General features: G+C 57.0%; 1 protein-coding gene and 1 pseudogene across 2 annotated transcripts; both read right to left on the minus strand.

The window, feature by feature from the left end:
- Positions 1-2654: 2654 nt before the first annotated feature.
- On the minus strand, positions 2655-6337 carry LOC131591070 (zinc finger protein 239-like). Of its 2 annotated transcripts, XM_058861507.1 has the most exons (4): positions 6236-6337; positions 5319-5397; positions 4047-5132; positions 2655-2733 (listed from the first exon to the last, which is right to left on the minus strand). In XM_058861507.1, the coding sequence occupies exons 2-3, from the start codon at positions 5368-5370 to the stop codon at positions 4081-4083; spliced, it is 1104 nt and encodes a 367-aa protein (XP_058717490.1). In that variant the 5' UTR covers positions 5371-5397; positions 6236-6337; the 3' UTR covers positions 2655-2733; positions 4047-4080. The 2 variants fall into 2 exon arrangements, with proteins under 2 accessions (XP_058717490.1, XP_058717489.1); XM_058861506.1 differs by lacking the exon at positions 2655-2733 and having other exon boundaries at positions 3633-5132; positions 6236-6336.
- Positions 6338-8289: 1952 nt separating this feature from the next.
- LOC131591073 (zinc finger protein 260-like) lies at positions 8290-15367 on the minus strand (annotated as a pseudogene).
- Between the last annotated feature and the right edge of the window lie 238 nt (positions 15368-15605).

The raw sequence follows: 15605 nt of genomic DNA on the forward strand, positions 1-15605 counted from the left end.
GAAATAGTGGTATAATACGAATATGTTAGGCTATGGCATAGTATTAAAATAAAAACTACTTTTGTCTGTATAACCCAAAGACTGAAAAAGATAGCTGGAGACACTTTCTTTTTCCTTTTGTAAACTATCTTATCCAGATGAAGACAGCAGTGACCAGAACTCTGGGGAGACAGATTTATTGCATTTCTGGTATCAGGGGATGTAAATCTCAATGGCGCCAAGAAGACTGATCTATTGGGAAGAGGGCAAGAGAAAACTAAACAGAAGAACACCAAAGATCCTAAGAAGAATGTATGAATATGTATGAGAATTTAGGGATATGTAGCAGGGTTCTGTTTTTAAGGGACAATCCTTTGTCAGTAAGGTGTGTTCTCTTAGCTGAATGCAGAGACACCCGGCCGTATCTGTATACTTTATTTTTTTCTCCTAATTGTTTTTTTGTTAAACTTTTCAATTCTATAAAAATTATGTGAACCTCGTTTTTCACAGGGGGGAAAGAAAGGCAAGGCAAGAATACCCTTGTGGCTTCCATAACTCAGAGGCATTCTGGGACCAGAAAAACAGAGTTACAAACTTCCATGTTGGAAAGAAGAGTCTCCTGGGCTAAAGAAATTTCAAGCAGCTGGAAATGCCAGAAGGTCTCCCCTCCACTCCATCCGACTTCTCTCGCAGTGGAGCTGAGGAGAAAAACTTCAGTAACCATGGGAACTTGACACCAGGTAAACAGTTAGGAGAAAAAGAAGTGGGGAGGGGGAAAATCACAACTAAAATAGGGGAAAGGATACATTTCAAGCTATCAACTACTAACATAAACTAACTTAACAACATTCTAACAACTCTACCACAACAAAAATGTATAAAAAGCAAAAATCTTTTTGTCATCATCTCAACTTTCCCACCCTGCTTAAAGCAAGAAATTGAAAACAGTCTCAGGAAATCTCCTGATCTTTACAGCAATCCCAGGCTCACCTTCCTTTGGGAAGTGTCCTCCGGAGCTGTGTCCAGGCAGGTCTGGAGCTGGGAGCAGCCCTGCCCCACACAGCCCCTCTCAGCAGCAGCCCCTGCCCTGCTCAGGGTGGCTCCTTCCCCCCACAGCTTCTCCCCAGCGCTGGGAGCAGCTCCCCGGGCCGGCTGAGAGCTGTCCCTGGCAGGCAGCAGAGTCCCTGCCCCAGCACAGCGCCCTGGGCTGCAGGACCCTGCTCTGCAGGACAGCCCTGGGCACCCCTGGCTGCTCTACACAAGGGATACTCAGAGAATGTACTCACAGAGTCTGCAGGCACTGGTGTTGCTCTGTTAGGAACGGTGAGAAGAACAACACAGACTCTCTTGTGCGTTGAACAGGAGAGCGAGGTTTATTACCTCAGATCTTCTTTTATAGACCAATATGTGAAAGTACAGAAAGGCAAAACTCTTGTTTTCAGTGAACTAACACATGACCATCACTGGTCAGTGGGGTTCACCACCCCTCGACCTTCTCTTGTAAGAAAACAAGAAACTGACAAACAGCTCCTGCAAGGCTGCCTTCTATCTCTAAGGATTGTTTTAATTCCTCTTTATGATTTCCCAAGCCACTTTCTCAGGCAAGACTGAGAAAGTTATGCGGCCTGCTTTTCCACAGGCACTGTGCTCCCTGCTTTTGCTCATAGTTAGCATCCATACACTGAGGATCTGCAGAAAATCTATAGGTGATATATTGAGGATCTACAAGGGATCTATAGGTGTCTCCAGGGGCCTGGCAAGGGTTCAGGGGTGCTTAGGGGAGTCTGGGATCTATAGGGGATTGGAGAGTATCTGGGGAACCATAAAGGGGGTCTGGGGCATCCATAGGGGCTCTGTAGGCTCCCCCAGGAGCCTATAGAGAGTCCAGGATCTCTATAAAGGAATTCTGGGGTCTTTAAAGGAAATTTTTGACAATTTTGGGCTCTGTACAAGGAATTCTTGGGAATTTGGCATCCCTATAGGGAAGTTTGTGATTCCTATAGAGAATTTTGGGGTCTCTTGGGAATTTTCAGGTGCCCACAAGGAAATTTTTTAATTCTGGAGTCCTTAAAGAGAATTTGGAAATCTGTAGGGGATTTTGGGAAGTTTGGGGCCTATATTGAAAATTTTAGGAATTGTGGAGTCTCCACAGGGAGTTTTTTTGAGTATTTGGTCCCAACATGGGAATTTTTACATCTCTGTTGGGACTTTTTGAGATTTTGGTGTCCTCAATGGGAATTTTTGGGGTTCCCATAGGAAACTGTTGGGAATTTTGGGGTCCCTATAGAGAATTTTGGGTCCAAACATGGGAAGTCTGGGTTCTCTATAGGAGATTTTTGGGAATTTTGGAGTCTACGAAGGGAATATTTGTGAATTTGGGGTCCAAAAGTGGGAATTTTGGGGTCTCTGGAGGGAATCTGGGGGGATTTTGGGTGCCTAAAGATGCTGGTGAACAGCTGGCCTGAAGCCTCCCAGAGCCCTGAAGTCGATAAGGCCGTTCCTGTGAAAGAATGGAAATCAAACACCTTTGGGAGAGAGGGCACGGAGAAGCAGAGGCACTCGGCTGCAGAGGAGCGCGGACGCAGGCAGCTATCGGTCAGTGGCTGGGGGGGCACCAAGGTTCCGGCCCATCGGGATCAACCATCAAAAAGCAACTCCTGAACAATAAAGATTGCTCTTGCCATGTGAACCTCGCTGCGTCGTGTGTCCGTCTCGAGCGCCACAGTGGCACTCTGCAAAGAGAGCTGCACCTGACTGAAAATGAATGGGACAGAAATCAGGAACTCTGAAAGTTTGATTTCCTATCAAATACAGCCCAGCCAGCCAGCCCCACACAATCCCCATCCCACCGCTCCAAATGTGGATCCCACTTCTCCCAACCTCCTTCTGGCCTGGGGTGACTTTATGATGCTTGGATCCCCAGGTGTCTGTTCTGTTTCTGCTGCCTATTAAGTTCTGCACCTTCAAGACTGGCTCTGAGAGCAAAGCGGGGGAAGAAGAAGCTGCAGTTTGTTTGCAGAAATGGCACTCACTGCCTTGCACACTTCCCCAGACTGTCGTCTGCAGCACAGACAGACAGCAGGACAGAGCTCTCCTTTGCTTTTGGTTAGTTTAGTTTAGTTTAGTTTTTAGTTTTAGTTTCATTTAGTTAGCTTTTAGGTAGCTGAGGCAGAGAAGTTGCCCAGACTGTTTTTTCCCTTTTTTCTTGGATCTGTTCAAATCTGCTGTTGACTGAGAACCCAGACAAACCCCGGGAGCTCAAGGCTGTGGCCCACTGAGGCCTGAGCCTCAGAACATTCCAGCACAGGAGGAACAGATCAGCGAATGAGTGAGCTGAGCTACACTCCATGAAAAGGACTTTTCTGGATTTGCCATCACTTCAAACAGCAAGAGGTTTTATTGTTTAATATTAATCATCTTTTTTATGTTTGTAGATACTTTTCTTGTTTAAAAAACAGCCTTTTACCCTTTTTCTCCAAGGAAATATATTTCCCAAAACAGATGGGGGAGAGGCCACTTAAATTTGCTTTCTGGAGGGACCCCATTCAGAGGTTTTCTCCCAAATTTGCGCCAAACCACAACACCTTCCAACCCCATCTCATTCTGCCGCCAGTGGAATCAAAGACATCTCCCATGGGATTGAGTTTTTCTGAGGTGGTACAAGCCATTTTGAGGTGGGATTGAGCCCTTTGGGGATAAGATTTACTTATTTTCAGTGGGATTGAGTTGTTTTCAGGTAACAGATCAATCCCCCTTGGCATTTGGAGTGCAAAGAGATGGAGAATATGGCCCAAAACGCCCCAAGAACCCAGAAATCTTCCAGAATGTGTCCCCAAACCCTATATTCCCCCTCAAACACCTGTGAAATGGTGGGACAATAGACACAGTTGATCAACTTCTTTCTTTTAACCCTGTTTGGGCTGTTTTTAAGGGATGAAGATGAATCAGAAGAAAACTGAGGCCAAAACAGAAGGAGAAGCAGCCAGGTGGATTCCCAAGGTGGATCCCAGGGAATGTGGGTCACAAAGCTCTTCCCGCACTCGGGGCACTCGCAGGGCTTCCCTTACCAGTGCCTCTGTTGGTGTTGGGTCAAGGCTGAGCTCAGTGAGAAACTCTTCCCACACTGGGGACACTCTGGGGCCTCTCCCTGGTGTGGATGCGCCGGTGAGTGACAAGGCTGACGTTGTGCTTGAAGCCCTTCCCACAGTCGGAGCACTGGAAGGGCCTCTCCTCTGTGTGAGTCCGATAGTGCAGGAAGAGACTGGAGCTGGTCTGAAACCTCTTCCCACATTTGGAACACTCGTAGGGCCTCTCCCCAGTGTGGATCACTTGGTGGCTGATCAGATTGAATCTCTGTCTGAAGCTCTTCCCACATTCCCCACACTCATAGGGCCGTTCCCCCGTGTGCATCCTCTGGTGCAGGATCAGGTGGGAGCTCTGTCTGAACCTCTTCCCACATTCCCTACACTCGTAGGGCCTCTCCCCAGTGTGGGTCCTCTGGTGCTGGATCAGGCTGGTCCTGTCTCTGAAGCTCATCCCACATTCCCTACACTTGTGGGGCCTCTCCCCAGTGTGGATCCTCTGGTGGCAGATCAGGTGGGAGCTGCGGCTGAAGCTCTTCCCACATTGCTCACACTTGTGGGGCCTCTCCCCAGTGTGGATGCGCTGGTGCCTGACAAGATGGGCATTTTGCCTGAATCCCTTCTTGCAGTCAGGGCAGCGGAAGGGCTTCTCCACAGTGTGCGTGCGCTGGTGCAGGAGGAGACTGGAAGTGAACTGAAACCTCTTTCCACATTCCCCACACGCGTGCGGCCGTTCCCCAGTGTGGATCATCTGGTGCCTGATCAGTTCGGAGCTCCACCTGAAGCTCTTCCCACACTCCAAGCACTTGTGGGGCTTCTCCCCATTGTGAGGCTGCTCATGGACCACCAGCTCAGAGCCCTGGCTGGATCTCCGGCCGCCTTCCCGGCACAGGCTGGGTCTGTCCTCCTCAGATCCCCGTGATCTGCGTTTGCAGCCCCTCCTCGTGCGGGATCTCCGGGACTTTTCCACCCTGTTGGATTCCTGTGCTGTGGAACTGCACAAAACGGCCTCTTCCACCAGGTTCTGCTGCAGGGATTTGTCCTCCCTGGTCTCCATCCTCAGCTCCTTGTCTGGGGGAGGAAGGACAAGGACAGGATGGGATTTGCCTCCGTGCCAGAGGGAAGGGGAAGGAGATCCCCCCAGTGCGTCCCCGGCAGGACGGCGTCGGCAGCGGGGTTGTCCTGCAGCCAGGGGCCGAGCTGGGCTGGGAGATGGAGCAGGAGAGAGGGGGAAAGGGGCACTGACTTCCTCCTCACCTGCCTGGGTGTCCTGGGGCATCTTCCTCTTCCTCACAGCTTCCACCTCCATCCTGCTAAGCGCTGGGATTGGGAAATCCTGGTTTGGGTGGAAAACAATGAAGGAGCACATTGAGTTTGAAGGTCCCTCTGCCCAAGTCCATCTCTACAAGTCACCGGCCATCTGGGGCCCATAACAACCTCCCAAACACCAAGATTCAGCCCTAAAAAAGCCTCCCAGGAGTTCCCCATCTCTGTTCTCTCCCCTTTGGTGTTCGGGAGTTCTCCCCTGTCCCAGCTGATTGGGGACACACTTGGATTGGGGCTCCCCCTTCTACTCGGTCCCCCACCTCCCCAGGCTGCTGGGAGTCCCAGGAACCCCAAAAGCTCCCCCCATTTCCATCTCCTCACTTAGGGATACTGGGATCACTGGGCTCTTGCTGGGAGCAGCCACTGCCGGCACCGGGAGCCCCAAACCCCTTTCCCGGCCATGCCGCCCCTCCAGCCCCAGCACCCCCGCCGGGGTCCCGGCAATCCCAGGGGTCCCCCCCTCTCGGGGTCCCGGCTTTGCGGCTCTGGGGCTCTCCTCTCTCTGGGGTCCCGCTCAGGGAAGCCGCGGCTCTCCCGGGGCTCCCCAAAACCGCTCTCCCCCCACTCCCGCACGGTCCCCACATGGCCCCGGCAGAGCTCGGCGGGCCCGGCCCGGGAAGCCCAACCCCCACCGCGGGGGGACCCGCATCCCCCCGGCCCCTCTGCCGGGGCTCTGCCGCCACCGCCGCCGGGACCCCCCAAAAACACCTCCCGGGGACCCCCGCTGTCCCCCCGAGGGGCATCTGCGCCTCGGCTCTGGAGCCCTGCCATCCACAAACATCCCCCACAAAAACCCCAAACCCACGGACCCCCGGGGGATCTGGGGCGAGCTCCCCCTCCCCGCCCACCTGCGGGATGGGGGGCGATGGTCCCGGGGGGCTGCGAGCTCAGGGATGGCTGGAGCCTCTCGGGTCCTCCTTTGCTCTGCTCCTCCTCCTTCCTGCTGCCGCTGCGCCCCTTCCTCCCCCCTCCTCCTCCTCCTCCTATTTTCCCTTCCTCCTCCTCCTCCTCCTCCTCCTCCTGCCCCGTTCCCGAATCCCGAACTGGGAGCGCGGATCAAGGAAAGGGCGGGAACTGTGAGGGGAAAGGGGCGGGGCCAAAGGGACGCGCGGCTCTCGGGGGACCCGCTTTGGCCTCAAATCACCCAAAAGGGCCTCAAATGCAGCCTAAATACACCGGCTTTGGCCGAAAATCAGCCAGAGGGGCCAAAACCCATAGGAAGGGTTCTAAAGTCATACACATTTGCATACACCTGTCCGAAGTGGCCGAAAATACATTCTCAAACCGATCAGGTTCTGCCTAAAATCGCCCAAAGAAGCCTGAAATCCCCACAAAATGGCCTGAAATCATCCCAAGGAACCTAAACGCCACGCTAAATCCATATGGTTTGGGCAAAAATCAGTCAAATGGTGTTAAAATCATCCCAAGGGGTCTAAAGTCCAACCAAAACGACCAAACTGCTGGAAAACCCACAAAAAATGGCCTAAAATCACCCTTGAATCTCCCAAGGGGGCGTAATATCCACCCTGAAAGTCGCTGGTTTTGCCTAAAATCACCCAAAGGGCCCCAACATCACCCAAACTGGCCTGAAATGCACACAAAGGGACCTAAAATCACCCGAAAAGGGCTCGGTTCGAGCGGCACCTGGACTGGGAGTGAGACCAAGACTGGGCCTGAGACTGGGACTGAATCCGGCACCGGCACCGAGACCGGCACCGCTCCGGGACCGGGACTGAGACCGGGACCGGCACCGCTGCGCCATTGAGATCGACACCGGGACCGAAATCGGCTCCGGGAGTGCCCCGGAACTGCTCCGAGACTGAGACCGAGGCCAGCACAGGGACTGGGATCAACACCAGGAGTGCTCCGAGACCGAGATTGAGACCAGAACCGGGACCAGCACCAGGATCACTCCAGGACCAGCACCGGAATCAGCACCAGGACCAGCACCGGGATCAGCACCGGGATCGATACAGGACCAGCACCGGGATCGCTCCAGGACCAGCATCGGGATCACTCCGGGAGCAGCACCGGGATCACTCCAGGACCAGCACTGGGATCGCTCCAGGACCAGCACCAGGATCACTCCAGGACCAGCACCGGGATCACTCCGGGACCAGCACCAGGATCGCTCCAGGACCAGCACCGGGATCACTCCAGGACCAGCACTGGGATCGCTCCAGGACCAGCACTGGGATCACTCCGGGACCAGCACCAGGACCAGCACCGGGATCGCTCTGGGACCAGCACTGGGATCGCTCCAGGACCAGCACCAGGATCACTCTAGGACCAGCACCAGGATCACTCCAGGACCAGCACCGGGATCGCTCCAGGACCTCTGCGTTCACCCCTGGGAGTTCTGGCCATGCCTGCAGGTAAAACTGCGTGAGACTGCGAGGGACTGCGAGGGGTCCCTGGGCAGGGCGGGACCGCCTCGGTTCGCATCGTGCCGGTGCAGCCATCCCGGTCCATGGGGTCCCGGTCCATGTGATCCCAATCTCTGGTGCTGATCCATATGCTCCCAGCCTGTGCAATCCCAGTCCATACAGTCCCAGGGCAGCTTATCCCACTATGGTCCCAGTCCGTATGCTCCCAGCCTGCGCAATCCCAGTCTGTCGCATCCCACCACTCCAAATGTGGATCCCACCTCTCCCCATCTCCTTCCAACCCCATCTCACTCTGGTGCCTGTGGAACCATTGAAGTTTGGGGTGGGATTGACTTTTTCTGAGGTGGTACAAGCCATTTTGAGGTGGGATTGAGCCCTTTTGGGGATAAGATTTACTTGTTTTCAGTGGGATTGAGTTGTTTTCAGGTAACAGATCAATCCCCCTTGGCATTTGGAGTGCAAAGAGTTGGAGAACATGGCCCAAAACGCCCCAAGAACCCAGAAATCTTCCAGAATGTGTCCCCAAACCCTATATTCCCCCTCAAACACCTGTGAAATGGTGGGACAATAGACACAGTTGATCAACTTCTTTCTTTTTAACCCTGTTTGGGCTGTTTTTAAGGGATGAAGATGAATCAGAAGAAAAATGAGGCCAAAACAGAAGGAGAAGCAGCCAGGTGGATTCCCAAGGTGGATCCCAGGGAATGTGGGTCACAAAGCTCTTCCCGCACTCGGGGCACTCGCAGGCCTTCCCTTACCAGTGCCTCCGTTGGTGTTGGGTCAAGGCTGAGCTCTGTGAGAAGCTCTTCCCACACTGGGGACACTCTGGGGCCTCTCCCTGGTGTGCATGCGCTGGTGAGTGACAAGGCTGACGTTGTGCTTGAAGCCCTTCCCACAGTCGGAGCACTGGAAGGGCCTCTCCTCTGTGTGAGTCCGATAGTGCAGGAAGAGACTGGAGTTGGTGGGAAACCTCTTCCCACACTTGGAACACTCGTAGGGCCTCTCCCCAGTGTGGATCAGTTGGTGGCTGATCAGATTGGATCTCTGTCTGAAGCTCTTCCCACATTCCCTACACTCGTAGGGCCTCTCCCCGGTGTGGGTCCTCTGGTGCTGGATCAGGTTGGCACTCTGTCTGAAGCTCATCCCACATTCCCTACACTCGTGGGGCCTCTCCCCAGTGTGGATCCTCTGGTGGCGGTTCAGGTGGGAGCTGCGGCTGAAGCTCTTCCCACATTGCTCACACTTGTGGGGCCTCTCCCCAGTGTGGATGCGCTGGTGCCTGACAAGATGGGAATTTTTCCTGAATCCCTTCTTGCAGTCAGGGCAGCGGAAGGGCTTCTCCTCAGTGTGCGTGCGCTGGTGCATGAGGAGATTGGAAGTGAGCTGAAACCTCTTTCCACATTCCGCACACTCATAGGGCCTCTCCCCAGTGTGGACCACTTGGTGACGCATCAGGGTGTAGATCATCTGAAACCTCTTCCCACACTCCCCACACTCATAGGGCCTCTCCCCAGTGTGGATCATCTGGTGCCTGATCAGTCGGCAGCTCCACCTGAAGCTCTTCCCACACTTCAAGCACTTGTGGGGCTTCTCCCCATTGTGAGGCTGCTCATGGACCACCAGCTCAGAGCCCTGGCTGGATCTCCGGCCGCCTTCCCGGCACAGGCTGGGTCTGTCCTCCTCAGATCCCCGTGATCTGCGTTTGCAGCCCCTCCTCGTGCGGGATCTCCGGGCCTTTTCCGCCCCGTTGGATTCCTGTGCTGTGGAACTGCACAAAACGGCCTCTTCCACCAGGTTCTGCTGCAGGGATTTGTCCTCCCTGGTCTCCATCCTCAGCTCCTTGTCTGGGGGAGGAAGGACAAGGACAGGATGGGATTTGCCTCCGTGCCAGAGGGAAGGGGAAGGAGATCCCCCCAGTGCGTCCCCGGCAGGACGGCGTCGGCAGCGGGGTTGTCCTGCAGCCAGGGGCCGAGCTGGGCTGGGAGATGGAGCAGGAGAGAGGGGGAAAGGGGCACTGACTTCCTCCTCACCTGCCTGGGTGTCCTGGGGCATCTTCCTCTTCCTCACAGCTTCCACCTCCATCCTGCTAAGCGCTGGGATTGGGAAATCCTGGTTTGGGTGGAAAACAATGAAGGAGCACATTGAGTTTGAAGGTCCCTCTGCCCAAGTCCATCTCTACAAGTCACCGGCCATCTGGGGCCCATAACAACCTCCCAAACACCAAGATTCAGCCCTAAAAAAGCCTCCCAGGAGTTCCCCATCTCTGTTCTCTCCCCTTTGGTGTTCGGGAGTTCTCCCCTGTCCCAGCTGATTGGGGACACACTTGGATTGGGGCTCCCCCTTCTACTCGGTCCCCCACCTCCCCAGGCTGCTGGGAGTCCCAGGAACCCCAAAAGCTCCCCCCATTTCCATCTCCTCACTTAGGGATACTGGGATCACTGGGCTCTTGCTGGGAGCAGCCACTGCCGGCACCGGGAGCCCCAAACCCCTTTCCCGGCCATGCCGCCCCTCCAGCCCCAGCACCCCCGCCGGGGTCCCGGCAATCCCAGGGGTCCCCCCCTCTCGGGGTCCCGGCTTTGCGGCTCTGGGGCTCTCCTCTCTCTGGGGTCCCGCTCAGCGAAGCCGCGGCTCTCCCGGGGCTCCCCAAAACCGCTCTCCCCCCGCTCCCGCACGGTCCCCACATGGCCCCGGCAGAGCTCGGCGGGCCCGGCCCGGGAAGCCCAACCCCCACCGCGGGGGGACCCGCATCCCCCCGGCCCCTCTGCCGGGGCTCTGCCGCCACCGCCGCCGGGACCCCCCAAAAACACCTCCCGGGGACCCCCGCTGTCCCCCCGAGGGGCATCTGCGCCTCGGCTCTGGAGCCCTGCCATCCACAAACATCCCCCACAAAAACCCCAAACCCACGGACCCCCGGGGGATCTGGGGCGAGCTCCCCCTCCCCGCCCACCTGCGGGATGGGGGGCGATGGTCCCGGGGGGCTGCGAGCTCAGGGATGGCTGGAGCCTCTCGGGTCCTCCTTTGCTCTGCTCCTCCTCCTTCCTGCTGCCGCTGCGCCCCTTCCTCCCCCCTCCTCCTCCTCCTCCTATTTTCCCTTCCTCCTCCTCCTCCTGCCCCGTTCCCGAATCCCGAACTGGGAGCGCGGATCAAGGAAAGGGCGGGAACTGTGAGGGGAAAGGGGCGGGGCCAAAGGGACGCGCGGCTCTCAGGGGACCCGCTTTGGCCTCAAATCACCCAAAAGGGCCTCAAATGCAGCCTAAATACACCGGCTTTGGCCGAAAATCAGCCAGAGGGGCCAAAACCCATAGGAAGGGTTCTAAAGTCATACACATTTGCATACACCTGTCCGAAGTGGCCGAAAATACATTCTCAAACCGATGAGGTTCTGCCTAAAATCGCCCAAAGAAGCCTGAAATCCCCACAAAATGGCCTGAAATCATCCCAAGGAACCTAAACGCCACGCTAAATCCATATGGTTTGGGCAAAAATCAGTCAAATGGTGTTAAAATCATCCCAAGGGGTCTAAAGTCCAACCAAAACGACCAAACTGCTGGAAAACCCACAAAAAATGGCCTAAAATCACCCTTGAATCTCCCAAGGGGGCGTAATATCCACCCTGAAAGTCGCTGGTTTTGCCTAAAATCACCCAAAGGGCCCCAACATCACCCAAACTGGCCTGAAATGCACACAAAGGGACCTAAAATCACCCGAAAAGGGCTCGGTTCGAGCGGCACCTGGACTGGGAGTGAGACCAAGACTGGGCCTGAGACTGGGACTGAATCCGGCACCGGCACCGAGACCGGCACCGCTCCGGGACCGGGACTGAGACCGGGACCGGCACCGCTGCGCCACTGAGATCGACACCGGGACCGGAATCGGCTCCGGGAGTGCCCCGGGACTGCTCCGAGACTGAGACCGAGGCCAGCACAGGGACTGGGATCAACACCAGGAGTGCTCCGAGACCGAGATTGAGACCAGAACCGGGACCAGCACCAGGATCACTCCAGGACCAGCACCGGAATCAGCACCAGGACCAGCACCGGGATCAGCACCGGGATCGATACAGGACCAGCACTGGGATCGCTCCGGGACCAGCACCGGGATCAGCACCGGGATCAGCACTGGGATCACTCCAGGACCAGCACCGGGATCGCTCCAGGACCAGCATCGGGATCACTCCGGGAGCAGCACCGGGATCACTCCAGGACCAGCACTGGGATCGCTCCAGGACCAGCACCAGGATCACTCCAGGACCAGCACCGGGATCACTCCGGGACCAGCACCAGGATCGCTCCAGGACCAGCACCGGGATCACTCCAGGACCAGCACTGGGATCGCTCCAGGACCAGCACTGGGATCACTCCGGGACCAGCACCAGGACCAGCACCGGGATCGCTCTGGGACCAGCACTGGGATCGCTCCAGGACCAGCACCAGGATCACTCTAGGACCAGCACCAGGATCACTCCAGGACCAGCACCGGGATCGCTCCAGGACCTCTGCGTTCACCCCTGGGAGTTCTGGCCGTGCCTGCAGGTAAAACTGCGTGAGACTGCGAGGGACTGCGAGGGGTCCCTGGGCAGGGCGGGACCGCCTCGGTTCGCATCGTGCCGGTGCAGCCATCCCAGTCCATGGGGTCCCGGTCCATGTGATCCCAATCTCTGGTGCTGATCCATATGCTCCCAGCCTGTGCAATCCCAGTCCATACAGTCCCAGGGCAGCTTATCCCACTATGGTCCCAGTCCGTATGCTCCCAGCCTGCGCAATCCCAGTCTGTCGCATCCCACCACTCCAAATGTGGATCCCACCTCTCCCCATCTCCTTCCAACCCCATCTCACTCTGGTGCCTGTGGAACCATTGAAGTTTGGGGTGGGATTGACTTTTTCTGAGGTGGTACAAGCCATTTTGAGGTGGGATTGAGCCCTTTTGGGGATAAGATTTACTTGTTTTCAGTGGGATTGAGTTGTTTTCAGGTAACAGATCAATCCCCCTTGGCATTTGGAGTGCAAAGAGTTGGAGAACATGGCCCAAAACGCCCCAAGAACCCAGAAATCTTCCAGAATGTGTCCCCAAACCCTATATTCCCCCTCAAACACCTGTGAAATGGTGGGACAATAGACACAGTTGATCAACTTCTTTCTTTTTAACCCTGTTTGGGCTGTTTTTAAGGGATGAAGATGAATCAGAAGAAAAATGAGGCCAAAACAGAAGGAGAAGCAGCCAGGTGGATTCCCAAGGTGGATCCCAGGGAATGTGGGTCACAAAGCTCTTCCCGCACTCGGGGCACTCGCAGGCCTTCCCTTACCAGTGCCTCCGTTGGTGTTGGGTCAAGGCTGAGCTCTGTGAGAAGCTCTTCCCACACTGGGGACACTCTGGGGCCTCTCCCTGGTGTGCATGCGCTGGTGAGTGACAAGGCTGACGTTGTGCTTGAAGCCCTTCCCACAGTCGGAGCACTGGAAGGGCCTCTCCTCTGTGTGAGTCCGATAGTGCAGGAAGAGACTGGAGTTGGTGGGAAACCTCTTCCCACACTTGGAACACTCGTAGGGCCTCTCCCCAGTGTGGATCAGTTGGTGGCTGATCAGATTGGATCTCTGTCTGAAGCTCTTCCCACATTCCCTACACTCGTAGGGCCTCTCCCCGGTGTGGGTCCTCTGGTGCTGGATCAGGTTGGCACTCTGTCTGAAGCTCATCCCACATTCCCTACACTCGTGGGGCCTCTCCCCAGTGTGGATCCTCTGGTGGCGGTTCAGGTGGGAGCTGCGGCTGAAGCTCTTCCCACATTGCTCACACTTGTGGGGCCTCTCCCCAGTGTGGATGCGCTGGTGCCTGACAAGATGGGAATTTTTCCTGAATCCCTTCTTGCAGTCAGGGCAGCGGAAGGGCTTCTCCTCAGTGTGCGTGCGCTGGTGCATGAGGAGATTGGAAGTGAGCTGAAACCTCTTTCCACATTCCGCACACTCATAGGGCCTCTCCCCAGTGTGGACCACTTGGTGACGCATCAGGGTGTAGATCATCTGAAACCTCTTCCCACACTCCCCACACTCATAGGGCCTCTCCCCAGTGTGGATCATCTGGTGCCTGATCAGTCGGCAGCTCCACCTGAAGCTCTTCCCACACTTCAAGCACTTGTGGGGCTTCTCCCCATTGTGAGGCTGCTCATGGACCACCAGCTCAGAGCCCTGGCTGGATCTCCGGCCGCCTTCCCGGCACAGGCTGGGTCTGTCCTCCTCAGATCCCCGTGATCTGCGTTTGCAGCCCCTCCTCGTGCGGGATCTCCGGGCCTTTTCCGCCCCGTTGGATTCCTGTGCTGTGGAACTGCACAAAACGGCCTCTTCCACCAGGTTCTGCTGCAGGGATTTGTCCTCCCTGGTCTCCATCCTCAGCTCCTTGTCTGGGGGAGGAAGGACAAGGACAGGATGGGATTTGCCTCCGTGCCAGAGGGAAGGGGAAGGAGATCCCCCCAGTGCGTCCCCGGCAGGACGGCGTCGGCAGCGGGGTTGTCCTGCAGCCAGGGGCCGAGCTGGGCTGGGAGATGGAGCAGGAGAGAGGGGGAAAGGGGCACTGACTTCCTCCTCACCTGCCTGGGTGTCCTGGGGCATCTTCCTCTTCCTCACAGCTTCCACCTCCATCCTGCTAAGCGCTGGGATTGGGAAATCCTGGTTTGGGTGGAAAACAATGAAGGAGCACATTGAGTTTGAAGGTCCCTCTGCCCAAGTCCATCTCTACAAGTCACCGGCCATCTGGGGCCCATAACAACCTCCCAAACACCAAGATTCAGCCCTAAAAAAGCCTCCCAGGAGTTCCCCATCTCTGTTCTCTCCCCTTTGGTGTTCGGGAGTTCTCCCCTGTCCCAGCTGATTGGGGACACACTTGGATTGGGGCTCCCCCTTCTACTCGGTCCCCCACCTCCCCAGGCTGCTGGGAGTCCCAGGAACCCCAAAAGCTCCCCCCATTTCCATCTCCTCACTTAGGGATACTGGGATCACTGGGCTCTTGCTGGGAGCAGCCACTGCCGGCACCGGGAGCCCCAAACCCCTTTCCCGGCCATGCCGCCCCTCCAGCCCCAGCACCCCCGCCGGGGTCCCGGCAATCCCAGGGGTCCCCCCCTCTCGGGGTCCCGGCTTTGCGGCTCTGGGGCTCTCCTCTCTCTGGGGTCCCGCTCAGCGAAGCCGCGGCTCTCCCGGGGCTCCCCAAAACCGCTCTCCCCCCGCTCCCGCACGGTCCCCACATGGCCCCGGCAGAGCTCGGCGGGCCCGGCCCGGGAAGCCCAACCCCCACCGCGGGGGGACCCGCATCCCCCCGGCCCCTCTGCCGGGGCTCTGCCGCCACCGCCGCCGGGACCCCCCAAAAACACCTCCCGGGGACCCCCGCTGTCCCCCCGAGGGGCATCTGCGCCTCGGCTCTGGAGCCCTGCCATCCACAAACATCCCCCACAAAAACCCCAAACCCACGGACCCCCGGGGGATCTGGGGCGAGCTCCCCCTCCCCGCCCACCTGCGGGATGGGGGGCGATGGTCCCGGGGGGCTGCGAGCTCAGGGATGGCTGGAGCCTCTCGGGTCCTCCTTTGCTCTGCTCCTCCTCCTTCCTGCTGCCGCTGCGCCCCTTCCTCCCCCCTCCTCCTCCTCCTCCTATTTTCCCTTCCTCCTCCTCCTCCTCCTCCTCCTCCTGCCCCGTTCCCGAATCCCGAACTGGGAGCGCGGATCAAGGAAAGGGCGGGAACTGTGAGGGGAAAGGGGCGGGGCCAAAGGGACGCGCGGCTCTCAGGGGACCCGCTTTGGCCTCAAATCACCCAAAAGGGCCTCAAATGCAGCCTAAATACACCGGCTTTGGCCG

Source organism: Poecile atricapillus, chromosome 37 (genome assembly GCF_030490865.1).
Source record: "Poecile atricapillus isolate bPoeAtr1 chromosome 37, bPoeAtr1.hap1, whole genome shotgun sequence".
Lineage (NCBI taxonomy): Eukaryota > Metazoa > Chordata > Aves > Passeriformes > Paridae > Poecile > Poecile atricapillus.

What these genes read in the sequence shown, in the direction of transcription:
- LOC131591070 (XM_058861507.1), bottom strand. Translation starts at nt 5,370, where the DNA reads ATGGAGGTGGAAGCTGTGAGGAAGAGGAAGATGCCCCAGGACACCCAG. An exon ending in GCCCCAGGACACCCAGGCAG is followed by an intron (nt 5,133 to 5,318) that starts GTGAGGAGGAAG and finishes TTCCTCCCCCAG; the next exon opens with ACAAGGAGCTGAGGATGGAG.